We start from the raw sequence: 27,243 nt of genomic DNA on the forward strand, positions 1-27,243 counted from the left end.
GGGACTGGAAAGATCAGGTTTACACAGAGGTCATGCACAGGAATGTGACCTGCGGCAGGTCACACAACTAGCAAGAAACCCAACCAAAATCAAACCTAGGTTTGGCTGGTTCAAATCTGTGCCTGTTGGCCCCAGGCTCTGTCCAATACTCGAGATAAAGGGGTGGCTTCCTGGAGGAGGGGGCATGTGTGTCAAGGGTGTGATGTGCCTGCGTCTGAGGCTCAGCACCCCCAGAGTGTGAGGCAGGAGAGGGAGCAACGGTGCACCCCACCCCATTCCATGAAGAAAACAGGGCGGGTCAGGGGAGGCCCTGCAGGGCAACAGGCCCAGCAAGTGAGGGGTGACAACAAACAGGGCCCAGTCAGCAGGGACAGGACGGGAGGCAAGAGACAGTAATGAGCTCCCCAGGGCCTCGTGCCTCCTGCCAGGGCCCAGGGGCTCTCACCACAGCAGCACCAGAAGGCAGAGCGCAATTAGCCCGGCGCAGCCCGCCCTGCCCCAGCCTCCCGGGGACCCACGCTCCTGGAGATTCCACCCTCAAAGCCTCCAGACCAGTCAGGTGAGTGCCCTGAAACACCCTGCAGGAAGAACCTGCAGCCCAGAGATAAACACAGGCCTGCCTGCGGTCACACAGCATCAATGACAGGCCTCTTGTCTGAGGGTCCAGGGCCCCCTTTTCCGCTTACTAGGTGGGGAGCTTCACCAGGGGCCAGGCCCAGGGCAGGCCCACAGCAAGCTGGGGCTTCTCTCTACAAACACCAGACAGCCCATTCCCCGGGAAGGACACAGAGGGCCAGTCTCTGGCCCCACTGAAAGCCCCCAGGAAGCCTGAGACAGCAAGGCCTGCTGTCTCATGAGGTCTTGCTTGCCAGTCATGAGGTCCAACAGTTTGGAGAAGGGCTGAGTTCTCAAAACTTTCTTGAGCCCTCTCTGTGCCAGGCTCCTGCTGGGCTCAGAGAGAAGATAAGAGTTAGACCAGCTCTGCCCCTGGGGAGTTCACCTCAAGAGGGGAGATCAAAGATAAACAGGCAATTACAGGATAGGGGGAAGGTGTGGGGCCAGCCCCACAGGTTCCCAAGCGCCACCGCCAGCCCCAGACTGAGCCCTACCTGGCTTGGAAGCTGTGCACCTTGCTCTGGGTTCAGAGCAGGGGGCTGGAGCCTGGAGGGGGAGGGAGGGGGCAACTGTCCCCCCGGAGAACAGCACCGGCCCCCACCCTCTCTGGGCCATGAGGCTCTCCGAGGCCCTCCCAGCTCGGATGGCCCTTGACCGCCCACGTCAACGGGTTCTCAGCAGCGGCCTCTGCCAAGGGCCCTAGGGCAAAAAGCTCCCCGTATCCCACAGGACCACTGGGGCCAGGTCCCAGGCATGCCCGCTCAGGGTGGCTGTGAGAGGTCACACCCCTGTTCAGAAGATGTGACAATAGGTCACCTATGACAGTCCCAGCCTGGGGCGAGGGCACGGCGCCCTCTAGAGGCTGATGGACGATTTGTGACAAGAACAAACTCACCTGCTCTCGCACCCTGCTTGGGAATCTTGCACCCATGATGGGAATCTGAATGATCACAGCACTGCCTCCCGCAGGCACCACGCCCCCAGCACCACACTGTGCAAGGCCCTTTAAGGGCAGTGCCTCGCTCTACCCTCACAGCTGCCGAGAGGGAGCTACTCTGATACCCCGGCTTTTTGGATGAGTAACCTGAGGCTAATTACAAAGCTAAGAAATGGCGAGGCTGGGACTCCCACCTGAGCCCAGAAGACTCAGGTGCCCAGTGCTCTTAAGCCCTGCTCTACAGAAAAAGCAGGAAGGATAGGAATGAGAAAGGGGCAATGACTTGTATTTGCTGGCATGGGAACCCAGGAGGCAGTCCCTGTCAATGACTGTTTAGCAATCACAACTCCAGCTTCCCAGCCTCCCCACCTCCCCGGGAGGAACTCTGTTGGATTTAAGAGCTGCACCACCAGATGCATCCACTAGAGGGCCAAGTGTCGGGACCTCGAGCCCATTCTTTGCACCAGAAAACCCGATCATCCTGGTCCAGAACATCAGCCGCTTGGAATCATGAATCACGACATGGGATTGTCTGCATCACTCCCGCTGAACAAGTGAGAAGAGTGAGGGCCTGAGAAGGACAAGGACTGGCCAAGGTACACAGCAGATCCTGACAAGGGTCTCCTGAGCCCCAGGTAGTGGTGGTTCCACACGGCGCGATTCAGGCAGCTCCCACATTTCATAGGTGCCTATTGTGCCAAGTGGCTACAGGGACACCGTGGGCCCCCCAAGAGTCACAAGGGGATGTATCAGAATTGGGAGTTATAGATTCCCAGCACCCACCCCTGAGTGGCGGGGGAGGGGAAGGCAATTCTGAGGTTCGGCCAACACTGGGGAGCCCGGGCATCACCCCACCCCCGCCCACGCTGTCATCAAGTCTCACCTACTCATTCAGGCCCCACCTCCCCCATCTGGTGGTGAGGGCGCCAGGCTGATTAAGTCTCCCCAGCACCCCACCCTACCCAGGCCTCACCTTTTGCCACAGTGACTCGCGGGAAGCGAGGGATGAGCAGGCCGCCACAAACCAGCAGTTGCCCACCTGGCCCTGGTGCAGGTCGTGGGAGCTGATGCCGTCCACAAAGAGGCGGGGGTCCTCGCAGATGTCCTGCAGAGAAGCCGAGAGGAGACCTCACTGTCTGAGTGGGAGATCCGCTGCCTGCCCTGGACAACTGAGGCCCTGTGTCAAGTCTCTCCAAACCCAGCTCCCCCTAGGGCCGCTCTGAAAGCCCCTCTCCCCTCCCCTGGCTCTGTTCCTCTGCCAGAGTCTGGATGATGAGCAAATGCTGTGGAAGGACTTCAGGGGGCTGGACCAGGGCCACCACCTTCCTCCTGCCCGCTGTGGTCTTCCCTGACCAGCAAAGACTCAGTGTCCATCATCCACCAGCGCCAGCGGCCCCGTGGGCCCATCCCTGCCAGCTTTCAGGGGCCCATGATCACCAGGAGGGGCAAGGTACAGGGCAGAAACACACCAAAATGACACACGAAGAGTGCAAAGGGTGGGGAGAAGCGAGGAGACAGACGACCACGCCAGAGCCCATGTAGGTGCATCCTCGGACTGCCTCATCTGACCTTCACCCCATCCAAGCAGTGTGGCCTTGGTTTTGTTTTCATTTTATTTCTTTTTTAATGTTTTTTTTTTAATTGTGGTAAAAGTCACACCATATAAAACATAGCATTTTAATAATATTTAACTGTATGGCTCAGTGGCATTAAGTAAATTCACACTGCTGGGCAGCTTTCACTATCATCCATTTCCCAGATTTTTCACCTTCCTAAACTGAAACTCTAGCCTCCTTAAACACTTGACTCCCCATCCCCCATCTCCATCCCACCACCTGGCCCCTGGGGCATCTACCAATGTACTTTCTGACTCTATGAATTTGACTCTTCTAGATATCTCGTATAAATGTGGCATTGCTATTCCATTTTATGAATAAGGAATGGAGGTTCAGAGAGAGGCAGTGACTCTCAAGGGCACACAGTAAGCTGACGCCAAGCAGAACTGAGCAGATACCCCCAGAGCTCCCAGAGTGCCTCCCCAGACCCCTCCTCCTCACCCATCTGCTTCTTCACTCTACAGCTCACTCTCCAAGTCGGGGAGGGGAGGTAAACACAGGCATGCCTTCCTTCCTACTGGCACCGTGATCTATACTCACCATGCATGGTCCTGAGAGGTGGGCACTGTGCTCATTTTACAGATGAGGAAACTGAGGCCCAGACAGGTTGAACAACATGTTACAGCCACACAGCACAACCCTGCTTCCACTTCAGCGGCTGCTCTTAAACCAGTTCAGTGTCCACAGAGCTACTGAGGTCCTAGCGCAAGCAGCCAGCAGAGGGTAGCAGAGTTAGGAAGACAGACTTCAAATTCCTGCTGTGCAACTTTGGGCCAATGGCTCAACCTCTCTGAGCCTCCGTTTCCTGCCCTGTGCAAAGGAGGCAGACTATTATACTTGCAGGGCTTTGTAAGGACTCCACAGGTCACAGAGGCAGGGGGAAAGTGAAAGTGAAAATGTTAGTCACACAGTCGTGTCCAACTCTTTGTGACTCCATGGACTGTAGCCCACCATGCTCCTCTGTCCATGAAATTCTCCAGGCAAGAATACTGGAGTGGGTTGAGGCAGGGGAACACGGGGCAAAGAGCTATCAGCTCTACTAAGGTGTTCAGGACTCCTGTTGCCACCTCTGCCTGGGAAAATCAAGAGTTTGGCGGGGCTGGACTGAGGGCATGAGCACTCCAGATGGGATTTCAGGGTGACCCAGGGCCAAGCTGCAAGGCAGCTTCCCCAGAGTACTGACCGTGGACTTCGGGTTGCAACAGATCTGAGTAACACTGCTCCAGGTCATGGAAATCCATTGAGGCTGGAAACACAGAGAGCTTTCCAGAAGCCCTCCTTATCTTATCTCCCAGGCCCGGCCCGCATGCTGAGCCTAGCCAGAGGAAGCCATGACTCAGCATCTGCCTCCCTGGGGTCAGCAGGACAAGTGTGGAGGGAGGCTTCATACCTGGAGGACCCAGTCATATCCCCACCATGGGAAGAGACAGCTGCTGCCTGGCATCCCAGGAAGTGATCTCCAAGGCACCCCTCCCTCTACTGGGCCCTGCCCAGAGACTGGACCACCCACTCCACATACGAGGATGCCAAGGTCAGGCAGCAGGCGGTGACGTGCAGGGTCACGGAGCAAGTGGATGGATGAGACAGAGCCTAGCCCTTGGGACAGAGCTCTCCTCCTCACTAAGCCCCACCTCCAAGGCAGCCTGTGGGCAGGTCCAGCCATCCCTGCCTGGCCCTCCCACCCCAGAACAGGGCTCTGGCCCCTGGGTGAGACTGAGAGTGGAGGGTCAGGAGTCCTGGCTCCAGTCTCAGCCCTGCCCTGTGAGGGACCACAGACAGGGAGCAAACCCTCCAGTCCAGGAGGGAGCAGAGAGGAGGAGGTCTAGGGTGTGTTCCCATTACCAGGAGAGGCGTGGGTCTGCCAGCTTAAGACAGAGAAACCACTAGAAGTTGGAGGCACCCAGGGCCACCTTGGGACACCCTGAACGGAACAATCAGAAACAGCCTGCAATGACCAGGCACCAGCTGTGTGCCTAGCTGTGCAGAACAATCCTGGGAGATAGGTATGGTTAACATCTCCAATTTACAGATGAGGAAACCAAGGCCCAGACAGATTAAGTCATTTGTGGAAGGCCATGGAGGAACAGGTGAACTGGGACTCCAGTCCAGACAGTTACCTCCGGAGCCTCCATCAGGACCAGGGCTTGTGAGTGACAAAGCCACTGTCCCTTCCCCATCCCCCTGCACCTGTCCTCAGCCCAGCGTGGGGGACTTGCTATATGGCAATAAGCCCAAGGGGTTAGGGGCAGCGCAGACCCTCACCCGTGTCACTATAGGGCCTGACTTCTCAAGACCCACGTCTGTCCTCCGACCTGTCCTGGGCCATCAGCTAGGGACAGAGCACAGAGCCAGTCAGAAAAGCCCCAGCCCACAGGCAGAGCCCTGGAGAAGTCTGAGGGTAACCCTCCACACGAGCCCAGCAGTGAGAGCAGGAACACGGGGAGAGATCAGAGGAGACTGCCTGGAGGTGGTGACGCCGGCAGAGCAAGCATGGAGGGGACTGAGGGCAGGGAGGCTCCAGAGGGGAAAGGAATGGAAACTCCTAATTCCCCCCAAGATGGGATCTGGCCACAGCCTGGAGACAGATGCCGCTTCTGACAACATCAGCCACCTGTGCTCCCTCCCATCGCTGCACACACTGAGGTTCACCTCGGGAGTCTCCCCACCAGTCTGCGAGCTCCAGGGCAGGGTCCAGGCCTGGCTCTGCCCACCGCCAGTATCAGGGACTGGGCTTGGCAGGTTCTGGGCCAGGCCACCCCTAGGGCTGGGATGACCGCTCCTCTGTGGTCAATGGACCTCTCTCTGGGGCCCAGCCCCCTGCTCCTGTGGCCACCTCACCTCTCGGTCCCTCCCAGCCTATTAGACCACCTCCACAGGACACAGGTCACAGCCCATAACCACCTCCTCCCTGAACCTGAACTTCAGGTTTCCAGGCCTGGCGTAGAAAGGGGGGAGGGGGGCAGCTAGTCAGCAGGTCACCTTCAGCCCCTCTGCTCTCACCCCTTCTCATCGTCCATCCACCTTCACCCCGGTCACCTCCCTCCCGGAATCTAAGATCACAGCCGGAATCAGTTAGATAACCGGGAAACTGAGGTCCAGGAAGAAAGCGGGACCTCTGCCTGGGATGGAAAGCAGGGCAGGGGTTACAGCTTGTGCCGTCGCCTCTGCCACAGACCCGCCTCCCCAGCAACCCCCTCCTCAGAGGCCACCCCACATGCGCCCAGGAGGGGTCGTTCCCAGGCATGGCAGAGGCCCCAGTGGCTGGACTCGGCACAAACTGCTCATTTCACATCATAAAGGAGCCTACTGCTCAGCACAGCCGGGGAGCAGGGTCTTCTCCAGGTGCTGGTGTGGGTCTGAACCCCAGACACAGGGCTGGAGACCACCAGGCCACCGTGCAAGAATCTGGGAGGTTCCAAAACTGACGTCGGTTTGTGGGACCCAGATTTGTCTCTTTCTTGATTCCAAAGGACCTGAGATTGGGGTCCTTATCTCTTATCCCCAGAGACTGGGGAAGGAAGAGCACAGGGGAACATGGTGGGGTCTACCCCACAGGGCGGAGAAGCGGCGGTACTAAGGCCTTGGGCTTGAGAAAAGAGGAAGGCCCCCTCCATCTACCCATCCCCTTGGGATTCCCCCTGAGTTGCATGCCTTCTCCTCCAGTCTCTTATCTCCTCTTATCTCCCCGGTCAGGTCCCTGAGGGAGGCGCCCATCAAATGTTTATTGAATGGTAAAGAACCAAGAAACATTGGAGCTGGGAGGAGGAGGAGGAGGTGTGGGCCGGGGCAGGTGCCTTGGGTGGGACTGAATCGGACCAGAGAGCCCACAAGAGGTGGGGCTTCCGAGCAGGACCTACTCTGGGTCCCCAGCACCAGGCTCGCTGGAGCAGGTGGTCGAGGGCAGGAAGTCATCCGCCTCCGGTATGTCTAATAGCACAAGTACCTCAAGACTCTCAACCTCCAGACACCAGGGGAAGGAAGAACTCCTCCCCATTCACGGAGCAGGCAGCCGAGGCCCCGGGAGGAAAGTGTCGCGTTCAAGGTCACACCTCTGGCTCCACGGCCAGCTTCCTCATTCCATTTTGGGAGAAAGAGGAGGGAGGCTGGCAGACAGGGAGGCTGACTGAGGAGATCCCCCAAGAGCAGAAAGGCCACAATACCAGACTAAGGATACCAGACTCACATCAAGAGAAGGAGCTGGGGGTGGGACGGGAGTGAAAAAGGCTTCCCCCGGGCCTTCTAGAAAGTTGGGGTTTTGCTCTATTTGTAAACAGTCAGGTCACAGGACCCAGGAAGTGGAACTCCATAGCAACGTGGCTGCTTTGGGCCAAAGTTCCATCTCACTGGCCCGGGGCCAAACAGCTGGGAGTTAATGGTCACCCCGCTGGGCTGGCCCTGCCACACCTACCCGAGACAAGGGCATGGCTTCCTTCCGGCTGCACCAACCCCATGTCCTGTGTCCTGTCCGTGGAGCAGGGCTGCGTACACACACCCATCCCTTACACCCGGGTCCACACCATCTCACTCCCTCATTGCACACCACTCAGCAGTGCCTGGCCCTGAGCTGCCTTCCAAACCAGAACTGACCCCCCACAACTGCTCCTGGGCCCCACTCTGTCACCTCCTTCTCAATACCAACTGCCACACGCTGCCTGTCACCCGCCTCCACATCCAGTCCTCGACAGGCAGGGCAGCTCTGTTCCTCCTCTTTGCATGTTTGTGGAGGACTGGGCACCACGCCTGGTGAGGAGGGCAGTGCAGGAGAGTGTGCAAGGCAGGACTCCCGAACTGGCAGGCAGAGAGCCCAGAGAGGGCAGGTGACTCCACCAGGGTCACACAGCAAGAGGCTGTGTGCTGAGCCCAGACAGCCTGGCGTTTCCTCTTCTCACTGTATAAAGCCCAACCATCCCTGGCCATGCCTCAGCAGCTTCCTTCCAGAGCCACAGGATCTAAAATGCCTGGGTGATGGCCAGAGGGCAGGAGAGGGCCAGGAGGCGGGCCGCGAGGGAGTGGGGTGAGAGGAGGGCAGAGGGCTCCAGTGTCTCCCCTCCACCGGCCTCACAAAGGCCTTTTGAGGCCGGCCTCCTTCCTCACCCACCAAACAAAGAGGAGGGAGGAGGCATGGGGGTTGGGGGTGCGCCAAGGACAGGAGTCCCAGGCCAGCCAGGAGACGGCTGGGAGCTCAGAGAACCAAGGCAGTGCAGCTCATGGTGTGGAAGTCCCTGGGGCACTAGGGAGGCTCTCTCTGGAACTGGGCAGGTGGGCCAGGGGAAGCAAGACTGCTGGGTCCCCGCCTGGCTCTGCTCCCGGCTCCCTGAGTGATCGAAGCATGTGCCCACCCTTCTTGGACTCAATTTCCCTACCTCATAAGTATCCTAGTCCAAGAAAACAGGATTTTCTGTCTTGGAAGGGACTTGAGAGCCTAGCCTATGAGAGGAACATTAAAAACTAAGTTTCACTTTCCCCAAACGTCCAGGGGGCTGGAAGGAACTTCATAAAGTGCAAATCTGCCCGTGAAAACGCTGTTGAGAATCTGGCCTGTGATTCCCGCTGCCTCAGAGCACAGCTGGCCTGGCTCAGCTCCACCAAGCCCAGGGCCCCGGACCTCCTCTCCCCTTACTCCCTCCCCACGCTAGTCCCAGATAAGCCTGAGGACTTCAAGCTCAGGTCTTTCTCACACCATACCGTCTCACCCTTCAGCTCTGAGATGCCTCCTGTGAGTACCTGAGTAGCGGACAGGGGGTCTCCCTGGCTCCAGGCGCCCAGGTCCATCACTGTCTCCAGCACTGAGTCCCTCTGGTGTGAACAAGTCTGTGTCACCACCACGGCTGCGGGCGCTGGAGGGAGGATGCTCGCGGTGCAGCACGGGGAGAGGACCTGGGGGTGGCCTTCAGCAGCCTCTCAGTCATCACCCAGGGCCCTGGGGCACCCACTCTCACACTCAGGAATCATGGTTAAAGAGGATGAGATCATGCCATGAGGCCAGATACTTCTGTTCAACACATTCCAGCCTCAGCGACCCAGGCCAAGACAGGGAGCCGCCAGCCAGATGCTCCATAACTCACCGATTCCAACAGAAACGATGACAGCCGTCTTATGGGTGCCAGGCCCCTGCCAGACGTTCATGCATCATCTCGTTAAACGCTCACAACAACTCTATGCAGTACGTTTATTTTTTACCACCACTATTATTACTGATTAACCATCATAATAAAATGCTTTCCATGTACAGCAAGTAACTATGTCAAAATCACTACAAAAATCACTGACCATAATCAGCAAAGTAAATTTCTTCTACTTGAATGTCACTCTAATCGTACTAGAAAAATGTCACATCCACATCACCTCATTTTTATCCCCAAAACAACCCTGGGTGGCAGAACAGAGGGCCCCACCTCCCTCATAAGGAAGCTGAGACCCAGGGAGGGGGTGAGGTCCTGGCTGGGCAGTGGCGGCTACAGAACTGGGGGCCATTCTCCTGGCTCCCTTAAATTAAAAGACACCTGCTCCTTGGAAGGAAAGCTGTGACAAACCTAGACAGCGTACTAAAAAGCAGGGCCATCACTTTGCTGACAAAGGTCCTTATAGTCAAAGCTATGGTTTTTCCAGTGGTCATGCCCAGATGTGAGGCAGACCATGAAGAAGGCTGAGCGCCAAAGAATCAATGCTTTCGAACTGTAGTGCTAGAGAAGACTCTTGAGAGTCCTTTGGACAGCAAGGAGATCAAACCAATCAATCCTGAAGGAAATCAACCCTGAATATTCATTAGAAGGACTGATGCTAAAGCTGAAGCTCTAATACTTTGGCCACCTGTTTGCAAAGAGTCAACTCACTGGAAAAGATCCTGATGCTGGGAAAAACTGAAGGCAGGAGGAGAGGAGGGCAAGAGAGGATAAGACGGTTGGATGGCATCACTGACTCAATGGACGTGAATTTGAGCAAACTAGGAGATAGGGAAGGACAGGGCAGCCTGGCGTGCTGCAGTCCGTGGGGTTGCAAAGAGTTGGACACGACTGAGCAACTGAACAACTGGCTCCCTATCCAGATGCAATCTGACAGCAGGAAGGCCCTGTGTCAGCCCCTCCACTTTCTCTGTCACCTAGGCCTCGGAGTGAGCCCTCCCAGCCATCCACTGTCCCTTGCAGGCTAGGTGGGTCTAGGCCTGCCTGTCTCAGCTCCAGTTCAGACCAGACACTGACCTTGGGCCGCTTCCACCTAACGGTGGGCCCTGGGCTGCCCTTATAGTAGAGCGAGTCGTCGGTGGCGGGGAAGTTGGGGTCCTCAAAGAGCACCTTCCTGCGCAGACAGGCCCGTTTCAGGGCTGAGTAGTTCTGGTCCTCGTAGGGCTTCACGCAGGAGAACATGGTGAATGCTGCCCCGGGAGGCGAGGCCGAGACGAGGCAGCAGAGGGCAGCTCCCGGGCACCTGGAAGGACAGAAGATCAGAAGATCATCACTTCCTGAGAACTTGAGGCCTGCAGGACCCTGAAGGAGGTGGTCCCTCCCCACCACCCTGGAAAGTGGGCATCTTCATCCCCATTGTACGAGCCAGAATTGAGGCTCAGAGAAGGGGAGAGACCTGCCCGAGGTCACACAGCTGTTAGAAGCAAAGCAGGAAGAGGAATGACTGGCCTGACTCCACAGCCTGAATCTCCTTATTTGTGATGCTCAGCGGTGACGCCAGGCCCACAGGCCAACAGGGTGCAAACACAATGGCGATGGGGCTGCCTGGACGCACCCATGTCCTCCCTTTCTTTGTTCCACCAGCCTTTCTAGACCTCCCGGGCAGAGTCAGACTAGCGGTGATCCATCAGCCCCCTGGCTGGTGTCACACCCTCAGGAAGTGTTGTTAGTCGCTCAGTTGTGTGTGACTCTTTGCAACCCCATGAACTGTAGCCTGCCAGGATCCTCTGTCCATGCAATTCTCCAGGCAAGAATACTGGAGTAGGTTACCATTTCCTTCTCCAGGAGGTCTTCCTGACCTAGGGATCAAACACGGGTCTCCTGTATTGACAGGCAGATTCTTTACGTCTGTCACACGAGTGTATACTCCTCAGTTCTGTCTCGTCACAACAAAGATCTGGAGTGACGGACATTAAAGCACTCGGCATGTCACAGCTCTCGGGGCTTGGACAGACCATGTCATAGCTCTCAGGTCTCAAATGGACCATGTTACAGCTCTTAGACAAATCAGTGTTACAGCTCCGTGTTCCAGCTCTATTTCATTTAGATAATAAGAGGAAAATCCATCCTCAAGGCGCGAGGGCATGTCGATCCAAAGACCGAAGAGAAGAGCGCCCCAGCGTGCGGGAAGGGTGGTGGGGGGGGGGGCGCCCGCGGGGCCGGGGTGGGGGGAGGCACGGGCAGGGGCGCAGGGGGGGAAGCCTTAGCCCTTTGGCTCCTCTTTTTATTTGTTCCCTACCCCACCCCCCAGCCACCCCGGGCCTGCCCTATGTAAATTGGGTTAGCCAGAGTGTTGAATGTTCTACCTGAGGTCCGACCTTCCTTTGTTCTCTTTTCACTGGCTTTTCTCTTCCTTATCTTTTAGCCACCGCCATTTTGGACTCCTTTTCCCTATTCTAAATACTTAACACGTCTAAGCCACCAGGGAAGCCCCCAGAGTCACGAGATCATCTCTGTCCTGTGTGGAAAACCCTCGGCCCTGGAGACCCCACCAGCCGTCAATCAATCATGTAACCTCCTCCCTCCAGGGCTCTGCCTTCTTAACAGCACTTCTGGAATCAAGGTTTCCAGTCCCGCAGGGAGCACTCTCCTTAATCCTGGTGACCTTACCTCCCCTGAGGACCCTCAACCTCACCTTGTGACCTTCCGATTCCAAAGCCAGACTCTCCCACACAGCCTCCCAGACCCTGTAGCACCTCACACACCTGAACAGTCAGTCTCCTCTTCCTGGATTTTGAGGGTGTCCAGTACTGGTCCTGAACATCTCCCTCTCTGACCTCCCTTCCCCCTCAAAGAAAGTGTTAAGTCGCTCAGTTGTGTCTGACTCTTTTGCAACCCCGTGGACTGTAGCCTGCAAGTCTCCTTTGTCCATGGAATTCTCCAGGCAAGAATACTGGAGTGGGTTGCCAGTAGATCCCCTTCCTCCAGGGGATCTTCCCGACCCAGGGATTGGACTTGGGTCTCCTGCATTGCAGGCAGATTCTTTACTGTCTGAGCCACTAAGGAAGCCCCCTCAGGTGGTCCTTTAAGGGCTACACCAAGCCCAGGGGTTTGCTCACCTCCCCTGGCTGATGACCCTGATATCCCTGTGTTCAGCTTAGACCCCTCACCTAGGCCCCCCCAGATGAGGACCAGTGGGTCCATTTTTACAAGGGCCAAATCCCACAGCAGAGCCTGGGCTTGAGTCCACGTGTGGCCCTGACACAGAGCCCGACGCAGAGGGTGCTGCACCACAAGCATCCTCCCTTCAGCGCCCACAGTCCAGCACCCTAACCTTGCAGCCGTATGCTGACCAAACCCAGGAGACACAGACTGGACTGACATGGCCAGGAAAGGACTCCGGGAGGGGAGGAAGCAGCAGCAAGTAAGTGCCCTGACAGATGCTGGGACAGCCAGGCACCTGACGGACAACCCCATCTCCGCCCGTGTAGCTCAGACCCCATCTGGCAGCTCCACGCCCCCCGGAACCTACTTACCATGGGCCTGCTCAGGGCAGCGCCATAAGCCCCACTCCCCAAAGACACAGGCCCCGACTTCCCAGCATAGCTAAGGGAAACCGAGGCAAGGCAGGCTGGCTTCTAGGGCAGACATGAGTTTGAGAGCATGACTGATGTGGGTGTCACTCCCAGCTGTACCCTTTACCCGCCGTGAAGCCTTGAACAAGTCACTCAGCCTCTCTGATTCCCCATTTTCTCACCTCCATATTAGAACAATATTGCCTCAGTAACTGGAAGATGCCAGTATAACTGACCAAAGGCTGAGGAGACTGTTTAGCGGGCCAGAGAGAAGAGGAAGGAGAAGCAGACAAGCTCCCTCTCATTCTCAAGAGAGACCCTCGTGTCTCTGGCACCTGCCATGCACAAACCACCTGGCTAGAGGTCTACGTTTAGGATCCACTGGGTATGCCTTTCACTGTTGCCATCTTTCAGAAAAGAGAACTGAGGCTCAGTGCAGGGAGGCGACATGCCCAAGTTCCATGGCAGAGTCTGGACTTGAACCCATATCCTCTGACTCTGGAGCCTCCACCTTGGCCTGGTGACCCCAAAGTGCAGGAGAAAAGGGGGTGAGTGCCGGGCCAGGCAGGGCTCACCCCACACACACCCTGGCTTAGCCAGGCCCACCGGAAGGGAAAGATGAGGGGATTCAATGGAGAGGAGAGACAGGAAAGAAAGGAGGTGAGACTGGGCAGTGAGGGCGGAACACAGGTGGACAGGGAGACCAGGACTGACAGTCCCTGCCTGCCAAAGGTCGAGGGCTGGCTTGTCCTCTGCTCTGGACCCACAGCCACTTCATCTTCTGCCCATACATCGTACTGGGCCCGTTTGTCCCACTGCTGTGTGACCTCAGGCCAACCCCTCACCCTCCTGGCCATCCCTCTACCCTGCCCCTTTTCACCCACCCTCCCAGCGTCGGAGGCCTGAGGAAAGAGACGTGAGCCTGGAGAGCCAGCCCCTGGGCTCTGGCACACAGCCACCAGGAGCACCATTAGCATCCCAGTTTCCGGTAGGACCGGCTCAGGAAGCAATTTAAGCTGCAAGAATTAGATCAAAGGAGCTGAAAGCAGGAGGAGCCCAGAAATCAGCTCCAGCAATTCCAGTGTTCAGAGCCCAGAGAACCAAGGGAGGAGGAGCGAGCTGGCCGAGGTCACACAGCCCGGCCAGTGGAGAGTGAGGGTTCTGGCCCCCCTCCAGGCCTCGCAGCAGCCAACATGCTGGGAAGGTTTGCTCCTGAGGATAGAAGTGAGGCACAGGCCAAGAGGGGGAAAGCTCGGCCGGGCCCAGGGCCAGGAGATCAGGGCCCAGGCCTGGCTGGGCGGAGGGTCTGACCCAGTTCAGCCATCTCTCCAGCCTCACGCCTGCCGCCAGGCTGACCCTGGCCTCCTTAGCCCAGCCTCTCAGGCCCTGGCCTCTGCACAGGCCGCACTTCCGGCCGACTGCCCTCCTGCACCCTTCATCTGCCCCAAGGTCACCTCCCACTCCATCCACTGGGTCAATACCCCAAGCCTCTGAGCTTTGTTCCCTCCCTGTAGTTCCAGGCATAACCACTGATGGCACAGATAAACCAGCCACCAGGAAAACGAGCTTCCAAACCCCAGCCTCTGCTTTCGGGGTCTGAGCCGGGGGCACGTCCTGTCTTCTGCAATATTACACTGTGTTGGAGGCACTAACAGGACAGCCCGAGCCTCCCAGCTGCCCCCTCGCCTGCCCTCTTCCCTCTGCCCCTGCCCATCTCCCCGAGCCCTGCCCCCCCAATTCTCCACCTGGAGCCTAAGTTCCCACAAGCTCCTCGCAGACCACTCAGGGCCGTTGGACACACTGTTCCATCCACACGGGCACAGTGGGAGAGCTCCTGGCCACCTGTCAAGACATGGCCCAAGTACCTCCCACCTGCCTGACACTGTCCCTCCTTCCACCTCCACAGTCCTGGGGCCCCCGTGACAGCACCTGCTGTTTAGCCCATCTGCACATGACTTATCTCCTCCCAGCCTGCAGCCCTTCAGGACACAACCCATGTCCAGCTCCTCTCTGTGTCCCTAACATCCAACCTTAGGGAGCAGGTTCAGTGAATTTGGGCTGAATGCACCAACACAGGTGATGCAGGAGGAATTCCTTTGCGGATGGGAAAAACAGGTTCAAAGAGGGGCCAGGACTCCCAAGGGAGGGCAGCTTGCCACATCAGAGCCGCACCAGCTCTAGGTCTCCTGAAGGCCAGGGTTCACTAGATGGAGCCTCTATCTCTCTCTCTCTCCTCCTGCTCCTGACTGTCCGGGGAAGATATGGCTAAAGCCCTGGTGCTCTCAGCTGGTCCCCCTAAGCTGTGAAAGCTGGACAAGCCATGTCGCCTCTCTGGTCTTCATGGGCCTTGTCTGGGAGGAAGAGATAACGCACCAAGGCCTCTGGGAGGATCAAATGAGACAGGGCTGCATGAAACAGGAACATCACTTTCTGACCGTTGCGTGCTGTGCCCCCAGGGTGTCAGCGCGGCTGTCTGCAGCTCTTCTACAACGTGCGTCCCCAGACAGGAAGGGCACAGCAGTTCAGGGCTCCTGTCCCCACGGAACGTCATGGTCTAGTGCAGTCCACAGACACAGGCAGAACAGAATATGTGTCATTTCAGAGGTTCCAGCAAGAGGGACACAAAGAGGCCTTCACGAGGCCTGGGCCCAGAAGTCAGCTGTGCTTCGGAAGAGAAAGGCCACTCCAGGCAGAGGGAACCGCTCAAGCGAAGTCTCAGAGGCAGAGAAGCACCAGGCAACTCAGATACAGCCTGGCACGGTGGAGTCCTGTGGACGGAGACCAGGGGCGCTGACCTGGGTCAGAACAAGGGCACGGGACCACCTGCCAGGGAGCTCAGAGAACACAGTCTTCCAGTAGGTCATTTATCCGACAGCCACTCCTGAGTTTGAATCCCAGCTGCATGACTTAGCTCTGTGTATCCCTGGGCAAGTTGCTAACCCCTCTGAGCTGCTGCTGTCAGCCCTTCCTGGCTCCAGTCTCTAGGGTGGCATCTGCCCTACAGGGGCTCTGTCTAGCTTCACCTTGGAAACAGTGTGTACTACCCTCCGGGAGGGCTGGAGATCTACCCTCCAGATCTGCTGTCCCTGGACCTGCTGGAGGTGGTGGGGACAGGCCAGCAGTACATGGGCAGAGTAAGGGCTCATCTTGCAGCAGGCCATACAGAGCCAGCTGGGGGCGGGGGACCCGATACCACTGAGCCTTCCCTGGACAGTTCAGCCACTGCAGCCAGGGGAAAACAGGAGAGAGTTTTAGTCTCATTTTTTAGATGAGGACATCAAGGAGCATGTACAAAACCTGCAGCCCATCAGCTGGACCCCAGGCCTCCAGCCTTTCCCCAAGCGCGCTCTGGCTTAGCACTAGGATTATTTTAGGGGGCGCTCAAAAATGCTTTGTGCTGAGCTTAGTCGCTCAGTTGTGTCTGATCTTTGAGACCCCATGGACTGCAGCCCATCAGGCTCCTCTATCCATGGGGATTCTCAAGAATTCCCTGGAGTGGGTTGCCATTCCCTCCTCCAGGGGAATCTTCCCAACCCAGGGATCGAACCCAGTCTCCAGCATTGCAGGCACATTCTTTACCATCTGAGCCACCAGGGAAGCCCATGTGGCAATAACTGTCAGTAAGAAAGTTATTCCCTGCAAGGAGAACTCAGTTTGGTCCAGCGAATCTTGATTCCCTCACAGCCCTTGCCCATTTACTTAACAAAAGAGGAGCCAGGCCCAGGCTCAAAGCAACAGCACCTGGCTAGAACTGAATGGATTTTTCTGTTGTTTTATTTTTTAAGATCCTTCCAGTTACCTTGTATTTATGGAGAGTAATACTGACTTTTCATACTGTTCATGCTTTTGAACTGTGGTATTGGAGAAGACTCTTGAGAGTCCCTTGGACTGCAAGGAGATCCAACCAGTCCATTCTAAAGGAGATCAGTCCTGGGTGTTCTTTGGAAGGACTGATGCTAAAGCTGAAACTCCAATACTTTGGCCACCTCATGCAAAGAGCTGACTCATTGGAAAAGACTCTGATGCTGGGAGGGATTGGGGGCAGGAGGAGAAGGGGACGACAGAGGATGAGATGGCTGGATGGCATCACCGACTCAATGGACATGAGTTTGAGTAAACCCCGGGAGTTGGTGATGGACAGCGAGGCCTGGCGTGCTGTGATTCATGGGGTCACAAAGAGTCGGACATGACTGAGCAACTGAACTGAACTGAATACTGACTTTCCGTTTACAGTAAACACACGGTTTCCTTTAAAAAGTATCAAGGAAGAAGGAAATTGATTTCAAGAATCTAAGTTCCCGGTGGTGTAGGTGGGAACCTCAGAATGACACCACGCCTGGAGACTGCATTCCAGAGCTGTGTGGCAGGGGAAAGTCACACTACCTCTCTGAGCCGTGGGCTTCCTCTGAGAGGTAGGATAACAGAGCCAGCACTCAGAGGGCCAAGGCTATTTGGTGAAGAGCAAGCTGGAGGACCCACAGTCACGGTTAACAAGACCTTTCAAAAGCTCTAGTAACTGACACAGCGTGGGGCTGGCACAGGGTAGACAGACCAAGGGAACAGACCAGAAAGTTCCTCTGATTTTGACAAAAGGTGACATCACAGTGCCTTAGTGAAAGGATGATCTTTTCAGCTCATGGTGCTCAGTCGACTGGCTATCCTTATGGGAAAAGCTTCGTTGTGACCCCAGCCTCACACCATACACAAAAGCAATCTCACACAGGCTGCAAATCTGACTGAAAGGTAAAACAACAAAGCTTTTTGAAGAAAACATTAGAAAAGGCATATCCACACGGTAAACAGACAAAAAGGAAAGTGCTCAACTTCACTGATCATCAAGGAAATACAAATTAAAGGCACAGTGAGATACCATTATACCCTGATCAGAAAGGCTGCAGGAAGAGACATACATACATACGCTCTCTCCCCCAAGTCCAGCTCTTCCACATTGCTGGTGGGAGGATCAACTGGTAAAACCACTTTGCAAAACCGTTTGACCATATTAATTAAGGCTGAACAAATGCTTAATCACTCAGTAATTCTACTCATAAGTATACACTGAACAGAAACACATGCACATACTTACCAACAACAAAAAAAAAGAAATACAAGAATGTTTAGCACAGAAGTATTTCTTATAGCCGAAAATTAGAAACAACTCAAATGCCTATCATCAGAAGAAAGGATGAATGTGGTGCTTAATGGAATATTACACACAGTGAAAATGGGCAAATTATTAAGCAATGCTGTGATTCCACTGATGGAAAATTGGAAAGCAGCCCTAAGTCACCTTTGGTGAGTATAAGGCAGGATGGTGGCTGCCTTTAGGGGTAGTGACTGGAAGGGGCAAGAGGGGGCTTCTGGGACTCCAGTAACACTGCTCCTTGATCTGGGTGGTGGCCACGTGGAAGGGTCACAGAGCTGTATGTCTCTGATTTATGCATCGTTCTGTAGGTCAGTTGTGATTTAATAAAAGTCATAAACAGAAAAAGTTAGCGCAATACCCCAGGAAGAAGGGCTCGCTGAATCTAGTGACCCAGATCTCACCAGTTCTGGGTCCCTCGTAGCCCAGCCTGACAGACTGGACATTACATATGTGTAGGGTCCTGCCTGGCACCCAAGATGACCCAGGGGGTATGGAGCAGGGAAAGAGCCCAGGCTGGGTCAGAGTCCTGGCCTCTGGCCTTTTCATGCACAGGTGTGGGCCTCCTTCTCCATCTCACAGGCTACTTGTGGCTTTGACCCTTGGAGTGCTCAACCCTAAGAGAGGACCCACAAGGTGGGGGTGGCAGGCCCACACCCCACTGGACACACAACTCCAAAGCTCCCTCTCTGAGAAGGGAGCACCAGCCAGCCAGGCACCATGCTCAGGAGCTGCTCTGGGCCCCGAGGCCAGGAACTGAGCTGAGGCAGGGCGGCAGTGGAGGTGCGGAAGGAGACCACAGGCGAGGGTGCCCGGGATCCCAGCCAGAGGTTCTGGAAGGGGATCAGGCTTCATCCCAAGCTGCTGGAGAGCTGGGAAGGGTGCTAAGCAGGGGAGGGACTTGAGATCCACCTGCTGCCACACGGAGAAGGCACTGGGGAAGGACGAGACCAGGACGGAAAAACCAGAAAGCAGGTCAGAGAGCTTGTGTGCTCATGTGTGAACGAGAGCAGACACGTTTCAGAGCTGGGTGGGAGGCAGACCCACCTGTCCCTGGGGACCAGCCTGTTGCGGAAGTGAAAGGGAGACCACAAAAGGGCTCGCTGGGGAGGGTCCCTCCTCTGGGCCCCCATCCCCACACCCCTCCGTGGGTGCCCATGCTGCAGCATGGCTTGGCAGAAGGGGAGTGATCCAGGGCCAGCTGAAGGAGCCAAGGATGCCCGATAGGCTAAGCGCACCCACCCTTCCTCAACCTCCCACCACATCCCACTCCACGACACAGAGCCCCGGCCCCTTTGCCATATGACCAGAGAAGGGCCAAAGAGCTGCATCTTACAATTCCGGGAACAGTCAATGAATGTTCTCATCTTCACTGGCATCCCTCTGGGCTGGTCCTGAGCTCACAGGAGGGGATCAGATCCCCCAGGTAGTCCAGTCCCCAGGAGGAAGGGCACAGGGGACAGACGTAGACCAAGACTAAGCAGGAAACACTGCGGTCAGGGCACCCAGAAGTCATGCAATAGGGAAGGGAAGGATGGTGGTGTCTCTGGACTGGAAGGCTAGGCGGGGATGAGCAGGGGAGAGGGGCAGGATGCACTCCAGGTGGAGGGAGGGCAGAAGAGCCCCAGGTAACAGCCAGAAGGTGGGGGGTGGGGTGGAAGCAGATCCTCGGAGTGGGGAAAGCTAGCAGGACCGGCTCTGCAGGACATGGGCCTTCACTGGGGAAGCCAAGGGGAGATACGGAGGGTCAGATTCTGAAGCAGTAATGCGAGCCAGGGAGAGCCTCTTGGGAGCCAGGGCGGGGAAGCCCAGCGGCCAGGGAGGGGGCCAGGAGCCCCAAACCCTGGTGACTGCCTGGCTCTTTGCATGGATTGGGTTTTATTAACTGTTCACGCCCATTTATCTGACAGCCACTCCTGTTTCCCTTCTGCCCCACAAGCCATCATCAACACATCCCTCCATCCTACTGTGGTTGAACTTGGCCTCCAGGATCGCCTCCCTCCCTTCACCATGGGCCGAGGAACAATGGCAGGGCAGCGGGGAGAGCCCAGGAGGAGGGTGAGCTGGCTCCGGCAGCAGAGCCGGGGGGCCAGGTTCCATGAGTCACTCCAGCCAAGGCTAGCTGAGCAGGCGGCATCGGGGCTGGGAAATCCTGTCTTTCTTCTCCACTGCCCTCCCCTTATCGTGTCTTTGTCTAATCCAGTCTCCACCCAGCTGCAGTGATCTTTCTAATACATAAACCTGACCAAATGCCCTGTGCTAAGGGATGAGGGGGGGCCTGGAGGGCAGGGCCAGGCATGCTGGGGGCGCAGAGCCTCTCGCGCTGGTCCTGGGGGACAGTGGTCCTGGGGGACAGTGGTCCTGGGGCACTGACGGCCTCTGCAGTGTGTCTGGAGGGAACGTCAGCCTCGGGGCCAGCTCGCTGTGTGGCTGTGGCTGAGCCCCTGGGCCTCTGACCCTGCGCAGTCCCACTGAGACCCAGGTGTTGTGCAGACGGGGCTGGGAAGCCTCAGCAAACAGGTGAGATCCAGCCGGATCTGCAGGGCGTGAGCAGGGCCCGGAGAAGCTGGAAACCTTCCCGGGCAGCAGGCGGGCCAAGGTTCAGCCTCCAGCAGGGCAACCAGCTGGTTTGGGCACTGAAAGTCACTGGGTCTGAAACCCAGGCCACCACATCCTGGTGAGAAGATGCTGGGGGCGGGCGGGGCGGGGCACGAGGCAGCTGAGCACCTACGCTGCTGCGCTTCTCTCTTCTACTGGGGAGAGGGGGTCACAGGTGCTGCTCACTCCACACAAGGGTAGCAGCCTGACAATAACGAGACTTGATCGGGTCACTGAAGCTTCCTCAGCTCTCCAGCACTATGTGACCTCAGGCCAGCCCTGCCCTCGCCGGCCGGCCGGCTCTCACTGTTGAATGGTGGAGAGCGGACACTTCTTGCGTTTCTCCAATGAGCTATGTTGTCTGTCACCAGAGCAGCCTCTTTTCCTGCTTCCTGCGCAGGCAGTCTCGGCCCCTAGCACCACTTGCCACCAAAGCTCAAGGCTGAAAACCTTGTGGGGATGGTGCCCATTTCTCAGACTGGGAAACGGCTCAATTCCTGGGTCAAGCTCCTGCACACCCTCAGAAATGAGCTCTACTCTTCTCATCACACAGATGAGCTCTGAGATGGAAGAGATGCATTCAGGACAGTCAGGGGCCCATCTCACACCAGAGTTCTGCTTTGCCTGGCCCAGCACACCCTCCCTCAAGCAAAGACAGTGACCCACTGATCAGCCCCAGGGAGTCCCAGTCAGCTGCATGCCCCCATTCAGCCTTCACACATCTGCTCTGCTCTGGCCAAGGCGGCAGTGAGGAGTCAGACAGGGCCCAGTCCGGGAAGTCAGCCTGGTGGAGGACAGTGACCCCAGCACCGGGCGGAGAGAGCTCTCTAAGAGGACAGTGGTTCATTCAGATGGGGCTGGAAAGCCTCACGGAGGAGGCAGCATCAAAGCAGGAGTTCCAAGGGTGGGCTGCAATTTTTCCAGACAGAAGTGGAAGGTTTGGAGGAAGATGGAACCTTCTGGGAGGAGACAAACATTTAGGCAAGGCTAGAGGACAGGGCATGGGGGGAAGAAAGAAGGGGCTTGCAGGCCACACTGCCACAGCAGGGTCGTGGGGGCCCGAAAGACCAGCGAGGGTGCTGGGCTGCTGGACAATTTACAAGACGGCTGGATGGAAAGGAGGCCAGGAGGCAGGCAGGGAGACCAGGCTGCAGAAACGGCCCCCAGAGCATGGCCTTGGCTGAAGAGACCAAATGGAGACCCAATACTGGGGCGGGGTCCATAGCACACAGCCAGGCGCTCTCTGGGAAGCTGGCTGCGAGTCCTTCCTTGGAGGCACCAGGATGCTCCCCACCTCTCAGATGACAAACTCATCTCCTTCCGGGGTGAGGAACCAGTTGGCGGCACCTCTGGGCTCCACGTTCTGCTCTGCCCCATGTCACATTCTCGCCCAAGGCAGCCTTGAACGCAATGCCAGCTCCTCCTCCTCCCTGTGCCCAAAGGGAAAATCAGAGCCTCAGAAAGTCCCGTCCACATGCTCATCATCAGATGGGGAGACAAAGGCCCAGGAGGGGCACAACGGTTACCTTCCTTGTACCTCAGGGCTCTCGCTCATCTGTAAAATGCAGTCTCCTGCTCTCTGGCCCAACCTGTCCCAACTCCGGCTCCCTTCATCCCTCTCTCCTGTAGGCAGGACTTAGCCCCAGTCAGCCTTGATGCACTCATCTGCAAAATGTGGCTCCCAGCCTAGCCCTCCCCAGTGATGGTGGGGATCAAGTGACCCTCACGACACTAGGGTTAGCGAATGAATGTCTGAGATGCACTCCACCCTGGAAGGGGCTTCCCAGGGGGTGCCAGCAGTAAAGAACCTGCCTGCCGATGCAGGAGATGTAAGAGACGCAGGCTTGATCCCTGGGTCAGGAATATCCCCTGGAGGAAGGCATGGCAACCCACTCCAGTGTTCCTGCCTGGAGAATCCCATGGACCGAGGAGCCTGGGGGGCTATAGTCCATAGGGTCGCACAGAGTCAGACACGAGTGAAGCGACTTAACATGCGTGCAAGCATGCTGGAAGGCTTAACCTGATGGCATGTTAAGGATCCCGGGACGGGGTCTGGTCACTGGGGCAACCCCTGAGGACACACCAGCACATTGCCCCAGAGGTGCTGCAGCCCAGGCTCTGCCAGCCGAAGCCTCTAGGCTGCGGGTGACAGACGCTGAGGGTGACCCCCTGGGGGATCTCTGAGAATGGGACCTGCAATGACATTGCAGGTGGCTCCTGTGGTAGGGTGAATGACGGGTCCCCCAAATGCAGACTCCATAATCCCTGGAGCCTGCAAATGTTACCTTATATGGCAAAAAAGATTTTGCAGATGTGATTAAAGAACTTGAGATGGAGAGATTATCCTGGATTATCTGGGGAGATCCGAAATGTAATCACAGGCGTCCTTAAGAAGAGGGCAGAGGGAGATGTGACTCCAAAAGAGGAAAAGGCAATGGGACTAGGGAAGTAGTGAGATGGGGTGACGGGGTCACGAGGAACACGGACAGCCACAAGGAACAGAGGCGGCCCTGGGGCCTCCAGAAGGAACTAGCCTGACTCCTTGACTTTAGCCCCTAAGACTCTTTTCAGACCTTTGACCTCCAAAACAGTGAGAGAATAAACCTGTGTTGTTTTAAGCCACTGTGTGGATGTGTGTGTCTAGGTCGTGTCCGACTCCTTGCGACCCCACGCACTGTCAGCCACCAGGCTCCTCTGTCCATGGGGTTTTCCAGGCAACCCACTGGAGTGGGTTGCCATTTCCTACTCCACTGAAGCCACTAAACTTGTGTTAATGTATCACAGCAGCGACAGGCAATGAATACGATGAATCCAGCTCCTGTAGGTATGCAGCCTCATACCTCTCTCCTGCTGGAGGAACTGAGTGAGGATGAAGCTGTTACTCCTTGAACTGCTCCCAAGGAAAATAAAGTCACCCCAAACTTCAGTGTCTTAGTTACTACTGTTAGTAACAAACCAGTTGATTGCCCCCACCTCACCCTGTTGGCGGAAGTACCCAGCAGGGGGCTCTGAGGCTGGGGCTGGCTGATCAGGCCAGCAGACGGTCTGCCTTTTGTCCCCTGGGCTGCAAGGTCCTGAGGTCATCAGGGCACACCCTGACAGTGCTGGCCAGCTGGCTACCAATGGGTGGGCTTGGTCTGCTCTGGCCACCAGCCCCCTTGTCCCAGAGCTGACCACAGCCACCACTGTGGCAAAAAACCACAGTCCACACCCACAGGCCACCATGCCTCAGCCAGTGGCACCTCCCTCACACCCGCAGCCTCGGGAAAGCCAGAGCCCCTGGAAACACAGCCCTGAGCAATTAGAACCGGGAGCAGGAACTCAGGCCATTACAGGCAAGCAAATGCTCCCATTGCGCAATTTCCTACATCCAAGCCTGAAGGCTGGCTTCCTAAAACATCCTGGATTAGAACCCCAAAGGGACTTGGCCCATTTTGCTGTTAGCGAGCAAGGAAAGGCAAGGCCTGAGGCCAAAGCAAGTGAGGCAATCCCAGGACATCACCATCAACCCAGGGAGGAGGAGATGCTGCAGAGTGGGGGGCCCTGAAGATAAGGCCTGGGGGGGTCGGGGGGAGGCTATTGCCTGTCAAGGAATGTTTTGAGTAGAAAGGGAAGGCATGAAGGGGCAGGTCTGGAGGGGCTAGAGGAGTGGAGTGGAGGGGGGAGTGTTTAAAGGCACTCAGAACACTAGAGTACACGGGAGGGCAGAGGAAGGCCGGGGTGAGGCGAGAAGACCAGCAGCAGACAGATCTCCTGCCTGCCTGGCCCCGGAGAGAGAGCCCACCCACGGGAGTGGGTTGAGAGGGCCACAGTTTCCAACCACAGAAGCCAAGAGGGGCTTCCTCTTTCCTTTCACCCTTCTCCCAAAGTCGGCCCCTCCTTCCTCTGGGCTGTTCCTCCCCCAGGGAAGAAAGGACTAAGTGATGCGGTTAGTTATTATTAGTTATAATGACGACTAAACACCATGTACTTTGTAATGCACTTTCAGTGATACAAAGTAACTTCATCATCAACGCCTGAATCCCTACGTTCAGGCAGCATTTATCCCCATTTCACATATGAAGAAACTGAGACTCACGGGGCAGTTTCCTGCCTCAAGGTCCGTGCAGAGCCAGTCTCGGCTGGGAGGAAGCTTGACAATGTCGGGCCCTGCAGGTAGGACAGGTCATGGAGGCAGGTTTTGCAGTGCCCACTGGGGGCTCCAAGAGGGCCCCCCATTCAGGCACCAGGGCTCAGGGCTGTCCCGGGAGCCTGCAGGGAAGTCAAGGGCAGAAGCTGCCAGAGACAGCACTGGTCTGGGACCAGTGTTCTGGACGTCACCCCCCCACACCCCCCAAAACCCACAGGCCTCTCACACCTCATCAACTTCCCCAAACCTGCTCTACCCCCAGTGGTGGCCCCAACTCAGAAAGGGCTGCCCCAGACACCCTTCCCCATGCTCCACCCCTCTCCCATGGGAAGCCCTATCAGATCCCCTCCTTGGGTGCCAAGCCAAGTCTGGGTGGGGAGCTGGGAAGGGGAGAGGCAAGGGAAAATAGAAGGGGGCTTCTCCTTGCTCTGGCCCTCTGCTCACTGGCCTCCAGAGCAACTCACCCACCACAGAGCCACACATCTGATTATCTAATGCCCTTTTTTGTCATTGCTCAGTCCCTAACTCATGTCCGACTCTTTGGGACCCCATCCATTGCGGCACGCCGCGCTTCGCTGTCATTCTTGCCCCTACCCTTGGACCACATGCAGTTGCATGCTTCCAGGCCTTCACTCATCTATCCCCAGGCCTGCAGTGCACTGCCCTTTCTTTTCTGCTTGGTGAACTTTTCATCCTTCAGCACCCAGCACAGATGTATCCTTCACAGTGAAACCTCGCCCAGCTCCTGGGCAGGGGCTGGCTCCCAGCATTGGGTGCAACTCTGGGCAGGGGCTTCCGGGTTTGACCCATCGGCTTCATCAGTCAGAAGAGAGGTTCCTCAGGGTAATGACCCCGCCTAAGCACCTCGATGTCCTGGCTTCCAGCTCTGGCCTGAAGCAGCAACAGCTGGGTCCACCCTGCCCCGCCCTCAGCAGGGAAAGCAGCCAGGCCTCCCCACCCCCACCGGGGAACTCCAGACCGCAGCAAAGGCCAGGCCCAAAGACCCTGGGTAGGAGGGTCTCAATCCTTGCAGCAGAACAATAGTTCCCTCAGGAGTCCTCACACAAGTATGGGTAGACTGAGCCCCACTCTCAAACTCCCTCTCTTCCAGGAAGTCTGCCCAGATTTCTCCCTCCCCAGAATCCTAAAAATAATTGCCCTGGCACTTCTCTCTAGCTGCTGGTGCAGGGAAAGGATTCTGATTTGAGAGCCAGGCCCACTCAGGTACAAAATTCTGGTTTAGCAGTCCTGAGAGCAAGAGTAGCCTCCACCCTCTGAGCCCCACTCTCCTCAACCCTGTGGGGTCTGGGTTGACTCCCACCACAGGAAATGAAGCCTGGAGAGAACTTGGCACCTGTTAATCATCCATCCTGCTTCACCTCTGGAACCCTGGTGGGTCTCCTCCGACTCCCAACTCTGAAGGAGGGAAGCATGATCCGAGAAGCTTAAGACCCATTGTCCCCCAGTTCTGCCTGCCTCCCCGGCCCCCTCACACATACACCCAAGCCCTGCAGCCCAGGGAAAAGGCCCCTATTCAACCTGACAAGAGGATCAGGAAGGGAACCGGCTTTGGCCTTGCCCCCTTTCCCAAGCGGCCAGGGACGGGGGATGGGGAATCACCCCGGAGGGGTTGTAGAATTGAAAGGGTGGAGGTCTGGGAAGGCATAGGAAAGGGAATTCTGAGGAAGAGGAGGGGAAGAGCCAGTCAAGCCCCGGGAGCTAACCCCCCAGCTGGCATGAACTAGGAAAACAGCTCCGGAACACCCAGGTGCAGTGGGAAGACTCCCCTCGTCGCGGGTGGGGGTGGGGAGAGCCCCGGGGGCCGGGGCGGATCCCAGGCGGTCCTCGCCCCTCCACCCCGGGGTCTCAAAGCCAGCGCTCACCTCTTTCCTCCCCGGCGGCGGGGTGTGCACCCCCACACCCACCGATTCGTGCTCACAGGGCACGCGCTGCCCCGCAATGCACCCGCACACACACACCCCCGAAACACACATGAACACCCGCGCGCTCGCACACGCCTCCCTCTGCGCAGCGTCTCCTACCTGCCGCGCCGCCGCGGGTCCAGCGGATTCGGGGATGCAGCGCTCGGCGCCGGCACCGGAACAGAGGCTGGACCTCCCCCCACTTAGTGGCCTCCGGCTCCGGCCCGCGATCGGCTGGGGCTGGCCTGGGGCGGGGGCTCGAGCTAGGACTCCCCGGGCGGCCCGCCCCGCCCCGCGGCCTCCGCCCAGCTGGGGACGGGGGCGTGGTTTCCAGCGAGGCTGGAGGGACAGGATTGATGCGCATGCGAACTGGTGCCGAGCTCCGAGGCGACCCGGGCGTGAGGTGGCTGCGGAGTTCCCGCTGGAAAGTAGGAGAGGATTTGGGGGCCCGCGCGCCTCAGCCCGACCCCTGACCGCTTGATCGGGCCCGTGTTCTCCCGTCCCTTCCTCCCTACATCTCCAGGAGTCCCCCAGGGCCCAGCCGAGGCTGGCACTGAGCCAGGGGGCTGGGAAAAGAAGGACACGA

The 27,243-nt window shown here is 57.1% G+C and overlaps 1 protein-coding gene across 3 annotated transcripts in view; it reads right to left on the reverse strand.

Moving 5' to 3' along the window:
• Positions 1 to 26,971, reverse strand: part of CAPN5 (calpain 5) — a 56,312-nt gene extending 29,341 nt beyond the window's left edge. The window contains exons 1-4 of one of the 3 annotated variants that reach the window (XM_025266351.3): positions 26,778 to 26,971; positions 24,685 to 24,755; positions 10,368 to 10,593; positions 2,526 to 2,657 (exon numbers count right to left, since the gene is read on the reverse strand). In XM_025266351.3, coding sequence (XP_025122136.2) covers positions 2,526 to 2,657; positions 10,368 to 10,532 — 297 coding nt within the window. In that variant the 5' untranslated portion in view covers positions 10,533 to 10,593; positions 24,685 to 24,755; positions 26,778 to 26,971. Of the gene's footprint in view, positions 1 to 2,525; positions 2,658 to 10,367; positions 10,594 to 24,684; positions 24,858 to 26,777 lie in introns of all 3 variants that reach the window. The other 2 variants (XM_044929328.2, XM_044929329.2) reach the window with 2 other exon arrangements.
• Positions 26,972 to 27,243: the final 272 nt, after the last annotated feature.

Source organism: Bubalus bubalis, chromosome 16 (assembly GCF_019923935.1).
Source record: "Bubalus bubalis isolate 160015118507 breed Murrah chromosome 16, NDDB_SH_1, whole genome shotgun sequence".
Taxonomy (NCBI): Eukaryota; Metazoa; Chordata; class Mammalia; order Artiodactyla; family Bovidae; genus Bubalus; species Bubalus bubalis.